The sequence below is a fragment of the Atta cephalotes genome, assembly GCF_000143395.1.
Source record: "Atta cephalotes unplaced genomic scaffold scaffold00002, whole genome shotgun sequence".
NCBI classification, from domain to species: Eukaryota; Metazoa; Arthropoda; class Insecta; order Hymenoptera; family Formicidae; genus Atta; species Atta cephalotes.
Genome location: NW_012130066.1, coordinates 210112 through 219331, shown reverse-complemented (window position 1 = coordinate 219331; position 9220 = coordinate 210112). Strand labels below are relative to the sequence as shown.

At 43.3% G+C, this 9220-nt stretch overlaps 1 protein-coding gene across 1 annotated transcript; it reads right to left on the bottom strand.

Annotated features, from left to right (window-relative positions):
* Nucleotides 1-3591: 3591 nt before the first annotated feature.
* Nucleotides 3592-5913, bottom strand: LOC105619144 (frizzled-2). Its single transcript, XM_012200677.1, has one exon. It carries the CDS (start codon nt 5911-5913, stop codon nt 3592-3594), a length of 2322 nt encoding a protein of 773 aa, XP_012056067.1.
* Nucleotides 5914-9220: the final 3307 nt, after the last annotated feature.

The window sequence follows — 9220 nt, the reverse complement described above, 5'->3', positions numbered from 1 at the left end:
TATGTATATAAATAACTATATACGTATATTTTTATATTTTTGGAACCGATAGCGGTAAATTACACCTATGGTTACTATGGCAACATAAAAATTGTACGGAGCGGCCGATGGCAACCGCGTGTAAAATTCGTCGCGCAATCCAGAACGTAAATAATTGAATGAGAGAAAACGCACGGATAAAAACTAAAGAAGGAAGACAAAGAAAGGCTTTGATATCGCGCTTTAGCATCGCGAAGAATAAGCGGAGCGGTAACTCCGTACATTAGTCGAAACACATTCATAATACACACATTACTCTCATTTTTATTGACAATTAGTGTGACAAAAAGTGGCTTATACAAATACTTATAAACCTCTTATCGGATACCTCTTATCGGTTTCTCTACGCCACTCTTCAATGTCGCCTATCGAATACTCTTCAATATCCGCGGAAAAAATCGCATTTCCAACATTTGCACTCCGAATTTACATTCTTTATTCTTCTCTTCCTTTCGCTTTCATATGAACGCGATATCACTCACTTCTTCCCCTCTCTTCGATCATTGGCGTGATATGTGGACACTAATTGTAAGACATCTTTACTCCCACTAATTTACAACATTACGTGTGTATGTTTCCGTTTTGGCAAAGGTTTCTAAACCGTCTAAGACACGACGGTTAACGCATTTAACACATTCACTGCCACGTCATACATGTCAGTCATATACGAATAATACTTCTTGTTATTGAGAGCGTCCCATCATTCAAATACGAATGACACCAAATTTTCGTAAGAAGTTATTCAATGATATTTTATAGTAAAAGAGTATAAATTATAAAAGAACATACGTTTGGCAATCTGAGAATTGGGCATGAATTGGAGTGTCACTCACATATGAATGATGTGGCAGTCAATATGTCAAATTGTATGAGGCAGTTTTCGTTTTTCAGTTCTTTTGCTTGTGCTCTGCGCTCGCAACATCTCGTAAAGAAATACAGCGGGCAGTGATCCAAGATGTCATACCATACGCTTTATCTATGCATTTCCATCTTTATCTAAAGTTCAAAATCAAAATTTTCAAAAATTTCGCGTTATTGCCTTATAATAATTCTTACAGGGCTACAAGTTCCCTGAGTCACGATAAATACATTACCTAAAATTTTCTCAAATCGTGTATAAAATTTATTTATTTATTACGTCCGATCGTAGTTCGCTTACGAGATGCTGTAAAATTTTCCGATTCCGCTTTCTCTCTACGATTTCGATTTCCGGTACTAGAACAGGTTCTGGATTAACGATATTGCTAGTGACTGACATCGTCACGCGTATAATACGTACTTAAGGGCTGTTACTTCCGTTGTGTCTCGCGCTTAATCTCGCTTGGGGACTATTTCTAGATCATCGGGATTTACATAAGAATTATATACGCGCGCGTGCATAATTTTCCTCTACTTACTATGCTTCGGGGTGAACGTAGATTTCCTTTTGCGCTCCTTCGCACTCGAAGAAGGATCTTTCGCCCTTTTATGTGCTTACGTTGTCACATCGTCCGCCCTTCGCGACACGTGCGTAAAGGAATCGATCACCACGCGAAGTACAGTAAAAATAAAAAACGTCGCGTTTCTTACTCTCCATTATTATCAGTTCCGCACGACGGTGGCGAGCTGGTGGACTGTGCGAACGCAACAAGAGAGAGTGCGATACGCTCTTACTTATGATATAAAAGGTTTCGAACTAGTACACCAACATGTGTTAAATGACGTGTGATCTTCGCGAGGCAGACCTATGTATATAATATATTTGTATTACGCATTTTGTGGACGCGTATGAATCTAGTTGCGCGACGATTATCCGCTCGTGGCAGCGATAATTCAATTCTATTGTGAAATTAGATTTAAATCTGTCAAAATTATCGATTAACTGAATAGTGTTGTGTAATCTAAAATTATATATTTATTAACTTAAAAAATTATGTAACATATGTATATGATTTGAGATAATTTACAAATATTTATAAACTAAAAAAATTTCAACAAAATAAAATATATGCCAGATCTCGTTAATCTACCTCGAATTTTCATTAGCAGAAATGAGATTTATTGAGCTTTAACAGTTCAATTTTAAGTTAGAAACAATTTTACAAATTCTGATTTTGATTAATGAATTCTAATTAAATAAAATAAAGGATATATCTGATGTAATTATTCAATAAACTGGAAATTGAATATTATCTTGAGAAAAATTGGCGAAAGCGGCGTATACCACGTTGCATAACGTGGACTAATGGACTTTTCTGTCTGCATCAAGTGCGACGAGTTTTGTCTGATAACTGCCCGTGAAAGGAAATGACAACCTTTGCCACAAGCGTGATCGTCTTTTGCGCCTCAATACTCTACAATGAATCTGGCGACCGTTTTATTTACAGCATCGACTAACATCTAAGAACAATATTTACAGTTGTCCATCCTGCCTAATTTGTTACTTTAGCGTTTATCCTGTACACTGGTTTTTCCTTCATTGCAGTGGCAACCTACTTTCAGTTGAAACTACTTTCACAATTTCGCGACCCTTCGATCGTGAAGGGTGGCAGTGATAAAGAATTAGTATAAGAAGAGGGATATCTTGTAGAAAGAGGGATAGCTCACGATATCGAGAGATCATAGCAGTTTTCTCTCTTCTAGGAAAGGGAAGGAAAAAAGTAGGCTGCCGCTTTTTTTTGCGTATTACGCATTGCATCCGTGTATACATCCCCAACACGGCTCTTTAATGGCTAGATTAGATAAATAGACGAGACGATACACGTTAGACGGACACGTTGACGGGCTTTACGAGCACCGCCTTACAAGAATGTAAGAAAGATTAGAGAGAGACAGATAGATATGGATAAAGATAGAGAAATCAATCGATATTGTTCATCGTTTATCGTTTATCGTTTATGCACGCACATACATTCTTGCGTACCACTCATTGAATCTTTCTTCTAATCACACTCTCATTATACCGCGACACTCGAGTGATCCTCCCTATCGATAATATCAAAATGCATCGCTTCGTTCCATCAATCAAAATTCATCCTTTCATAAAACTTAGAACATAGTTTCTTTGATTCGACTGGCAAGATGAAGGCGCCGAAGAAATCGCCGATTCGAACTGAAGAGAGGATTCCTTGAGATTCCCGCGGAAGAAGACACGTACAGGCTAATACGTATATCGGGTAATCAAGAAGCACCGCGACTGCTCATCGTCCATCGCGCAAAGTATGCGCCGTTGACATTAAACGCTGGGCCGTTGAATCGTTCAATCTTATATGCACCTCCATGTGATATCACCTTTCATACTTCGGTAGCTTGCGTGTAGGAGGGCGCGATGCCATGCGCCGGCGTCAGCGGCCCCGTCGTGGACGCGAGCGACCTCCTGGAATAGATGGTCGCCGCCGAATGGGGCGTGTGTGGCGCCGTATGCGGCGCCGGATGCGGCGTCGCGTTGTGCCTGCGCGAGGCCGAGGCGAAGGGCTAGATGGGCCCGTAATTGCTGAGGGCGGAAGGCCTCTCTTGCTGCTGTGACTCAACGCATCCAGCGGTATTCATGTCGCCCCCCGCAGACTGATGACGTCATACGTGCGAAAGCGGGGGTTGCTTGAGTACATGGTGATGTAGATGATGTTGGGACGCACTGGCGACGCTTCCTGGAGGCAACAGAGCACTGCCTGGACCCGGCGCTGATGGATACGGCATCGCGATTCCTCGACCTACGACTCCTTTGATACCAATACTGCTGCCGATACCGCTGCCGACGCCGGTTACACCGGCTACCATTCCAGCACCGGCGCTCATGTGACTGCGATCACCGCCGAACAAACGCCTCCATAGTCGTTTCCAAGAATCGACCGTCTTGCCACTCCAGATCCAGACTCCTGAGGTAATGCCGACTGCGAGAGCCATGAAATATTTCAGCATTAGGATGGAATATAACGGTCTTGTTCGTGGATGACAAGGACACGCTAGAGAACTGAGCCACTCATCCCGTAGAGCTGACTCGTACATATGACAGCCTAACACAACGCTGGCCGGTAATGTATAGAGAACACTAAACACGCCGATCCGTATCATCAGTTTTTCCAATTTGTCCGCCTTGGCTCCAGGTTGACGTTTGATCACCGATCGAATTCGGAAGAGACTCACGAAACCAGCCAGAAGAAAAGTCGTGCCCAGCAGAAGGTAGACGAATAGAGGTGCTAAGATGAAATTGCGCACCCCCTCGGGAGCAACTGTACAAACTCCTGCTACCGGATCACCGGCGACGCCACCTGCGACATACGCCCAAACCGTTTGTACAGTTGGAGCAAGCCACGCCACTAGATGGAAATATTGCGAATACGACGCTATCGCTTCGTTGCCCCATTTCAAACCTGCCGCGAGAAACCATGTAAAGGCCAAGATTACCCACCACACTGATGAAGCCATACCAAAGAAGTAAATCAAGAGAAAAACAGTGACACAGGCGCCTGGACCCTGAGCGCCCGATTTCAAAGCCGGACCGTCGCAAGCGATTTCTTCGTGACCAAACACGCTCCGCGACAAGTATCCCAAGGATACGACAAAGTAGCAGGCTGACAGGAAGACGATCGGTCGCTCAGGATATTTGAAACGCTGGGTGTCGATTAAGAATGTGATGACGGTCACGAGAGTGCTGGCGGCGCACAGGCCGCTCCAAAGCGCCAGCCAGACGGCCGCGAACTCGCGTTCTTCGTTGGTGAGGAACGCGCCGCGGCATGGTAGAGCACAGTTCTGTACCCCCGCGATCTCCTGGATGATACTTCGGCCGATACCTCCCATCGACGGCGGTGCTGGCGCCGGCATTATCCCACTTACGGCTATGCCGGCCAGACCAGCCCCCGCGTTGACCCCGGTGTTGCCGGTCCCGATGACGCTGCTGCTGACGGCGCTTATCGGTCCTGATATCCCCGAACCACCCGCCCCCAGGGGCACGAGGGGCGCTCTGCATCTGCACGCGCAATCCCTCGTCCTCTCCCCCGGGGGGTGCTGGCAGTTTTTTTGATTCTTGCCCGGCTTACAGCGGGCCGGTTGCGAAGTCTTGCTGGGTCGTGTGGGCCGCGCTGGCGGCCCTGGTGGTCCTGGGACACCGCTGCTCACTGCGCCACCGTTACTACCAGGACCTGTACTAGTGCTGGTATGATTATCCTGTTCCATGCACAGGTTCTCCGGATCACCGTGATACGGCAGACGCTCGCATGCCATTCTCTCCGGCCACGAGAAGCCGTATTGTTGCATCAAAGGCGCGCATCCTGTTCGCGCTCGCTCGCACACGCTGCGACATGCTGGCAGTGGTTTCGTATATTCTGGTAGGCAGATCGGTGCATACATGGAGCACAAGAAGAATTTGAGATCCGCTGAACATTTGATCTCTACTAACGGCCAAAATTGGTGCACTTCCAAGCCGGCCTCATCCTGCGTGTCGTGATTCAATTCATTCGGCATGGCGGTAAGATTGTAGCCGATACCGCGGCACATAGGAATTGTGATCTCTTCGCATCGACCTTTCCCGTTGCCGGCGTTGCCGCCTCCAATGCCGGAATGTCCACCACCTCCTCCATTTATAACGGAATGGCTACCACCGACACTACCGCTGACACCTCCAACGCCATTACCGTTTCCAACACCACCAACACCGTTGCCGTTAGAACTGGAACTGTCGGACACCACGCCGATCACCGATGACGACGAGGATGAGGAACTGCCGGACGAGGATGAAACTCCTGATCCTGAGCCGACGATACTACCCACCGGATTTATTGCCGATTCCGGTAATACATTCGAAAACGTCGTCGTGAACACAAGTAACATTAACAAACTCATTGTTCGTGTAGGAAATAACTTCGTCCGTCGCGCGGGTCTCAAGGATACTCGATTCATGGCTGCTTAGCTGGCATAATGGCAGTCTGCAACAAAAATTAAAGAGTACCATTTTATTATTAATGTTTCTACGATAAAATTTGCATTGTGAAAAAATGGCGCAATATACAAGTCAAATATTATATTTCTTCAATAGTTTTTATATTATATTAATTTGTATAGAATTACATAAACAATTTTTTATATTTAATATACAGTAAAATACGTATTTAACGTATTTATTAAATGTTTAGAAATACATTAATAAATACATTAAATATGTATTTTATATATATTTATTAAATATAGAAAAGAAATTGTTTAGTCATACGAATTCATGTAATGCAGGTATAGAAATAAATTTATAGTAATAAGATTTTATATTAAGAAAATTTATAGCCTTCTGTATTTGATTCACCATATTGATTTGAACTATTTGGTTTTCAATGATTACTTACAGTTTTCGAATATCAAGAGAACTAACATCAATTCTCGCTAATAACTCATTCTGCGAATAACGCGAATCTCTTCGGACGAGGGAGTAGTATTTACCAGAGATAGAGTATTCATCACGTTTCAGAGAGAGTGGGCATTCCGAGTAAGTTCGAATTTAATCCCGAAACGAGAAGCGCGACTCTGCCAAGATCGGTTGGCAGAACATATGCACGAGTCTTGCTTCGTTTGCAATTCGGACTACCAAAGCAGCACGGTGCCGGTTTCAGTAACTCCGGGGGCGAGCCGCACCGCGTGTATTCGCTCTTTCGTAAAAGTCCGAGTCCAGCGATCGATGCCTAAATAGCCGGCCGGCGCGGGATGTGTCTGGCCGCTCGCTGAGGCTCGCTCGCTCGTCCGTTCGGTCGACCTTAACGAGCAAGGGCGTAGCGTTCGAATGTCTCGTACATAAATCAACGTCGGCTTTGATCGCTAGATACCTGGTTTCAAAACCGGTACGCCTCTCACAGAGCTATGGAGTGTTGGCTCGAGAGCCTGGATAAATTCACGAATAACAAATAATCAATGAGGAATAGAATCTTATTTGTGAATAAGGGATAATTCTCTATTCGAATAAAACCTTTCTGTGTATTACCAATATAATATCGCACTCAAATAAAATTTCATTTAAATGATGCATTTAGATTGTAAATAATTGGAAGTAGAGTATAAAGAACTTTTTTTAATTTGCAAACAAATTGTCATTTTATTAATTTTTATTGGTATTTTATTAAATTAGAAATTAAATTTTTATCATTTTCACGAAATAGAAGATAAAACTAATATTTTTTATATATACGTATCATTTATTTTTAAATATTTTGTTTGCATCAGAGTTGTCATCGCTTCCTCATACTTCCTATAACTTTGCTCTAATTTTCAGACAAAATTTCATAATTTCATTTTCAATAATATTTTGAAATTGTTTGTCCTGATTCGAAAATCGTTAAATATTTTGTTGAGAAAGCAATTTAATATAACAATGTAAATTACTATTAATTAAGTGTCGACACTACTTGCTATTGTATACTATTTGATTGTTGGTAATATTCCAAAACTGTTTAGTTTTCTTCTCTCTTTTTCTCCCCAGCCATCTTTCTTCGTCCTTTCTCACTGTACCTTTTAACCTTTTGTGCTTTCATCGTTCGTTTTCCTCCGGCAACTTTCGATCCTCAATGGAACAATGCATTCTTTGAATAAATTTTTATTTGTCTCGTTATTTGATGTGATGTACGCATATTAAATTTCTTTAAAGTCAAGAATTAATATTCTAATTTTCCAGAAAATTTTGCAAAATTCCCTGATTATTTTCTCTTGCCTTTATTTCCAATTTTGTGGCAACCTTAATAATGTAAGTGAATAAAACTTTATAACCAAATAACGAGACCCAAATAAAAATTTATTCAAAGAATGCATTGTTCCATGGAGGATCGAAAGTTGCCGGAGAAAAGGGAACGGTGGAAGCACAAAAGGCTAAAAGGTACTGGGAGAAAGATGGCTGGGGAGAGAAAGAGAGAAGAAAGAAAGGAGAGAAAGAGGTAGAGAAAGGGATCGAAGCACACACAGTCATGGATCTTATAATAGTCGAACGAACCCGCGGAAAACACGTGACCGGAGCGAAATGTTATCGTAGGAGGCGGTGTTAGTTTTACCGTTTGTTAACTGCTAGCGTCTCGACGCGGGCGTCGCTATTTATAAGACGCCGTCGCGGTCGACGTACATGTACCCGCGTTTGGTATTAAGGGAGGAGAAGTCCCTCTACGTGTGTGGCTCGAATCCCCGATACGGCCGATTGGCGTGCGCGCGGTATAACGAAATGCACCGGCGAGATGCATCCGCCGCGCCGCAGCTGCGCGGAAGCGAGGCGGTCCCGATGTGCCTCTCAATAGAGACGTGTGTGCGCTTTTGATTTTCGCTTCGTTATGGAGTTCGCTTCGGAGCATCGTTGAACCCGTCAACGACGGGCATTATCGCGATCTCCCTTCGATACGACCCCGCTCTGTCTGACAATATTACAGAGAATATGTTTATTATGAATCGAAGCGCGCGCAGCACGATTGCACCGTAATGAATACACGCATGTCGATCATGTATAATCATCAACGGGCCGTCTACGGGCTTTTCATCCGTCGCATTTACAAGCTTCACACGTATCTTACTCAATCGTTTCATCATAAAAGTAACTACCTGATCACTTTGGCGACGATACTAGAAAAATTCCACCTTTCGTCTTTTTTTTTTACAAGATATAATTGCATGACCGATATACCACGATATAATGTATTGAAATTGAACTCTGCGGGCTGTGCTGTATTGGCGAATGATACGGAGAACTATTATACATAAAACTTACTCAACGAAATGAATATCCATTAATGTATTGCATAAAGTAGCTAGAGATAATATGAGGGAGATAGTAGAGGGATCTCGGTAATGAATCACTTTTAAAGCCTCGCCCCTGTTGCCTGGGATATGCGGGATGCTGGCCAACGTTGTTTGGGTTACGATACACTCCTCTTTTATGGAAATTTTGTGCTCTTTTTGCTCTCCCACGTCTATCCTCGCTCATAACTAGTTTCTGCGAATAGCACGCGCTTGCATAAGCGCAATCTATTTGCCGTCAGTGTCGCGACAGCTAATTAAAAGTTTATACATATTAACATCCCGCAAGTCCTTTCTCAGTCATTTATTTACATTTGCTGTCACTCAGTGTTGATCGTTTCGAGGATGAGATCGACTCGCCTTGATCGCCGAGAAGAAAACACATCGATATAAAGCGTGAAAGGCGCGTTAAAACAGCGATTTGTACGCTGTCAATCCATCTCTTTGAGACTCT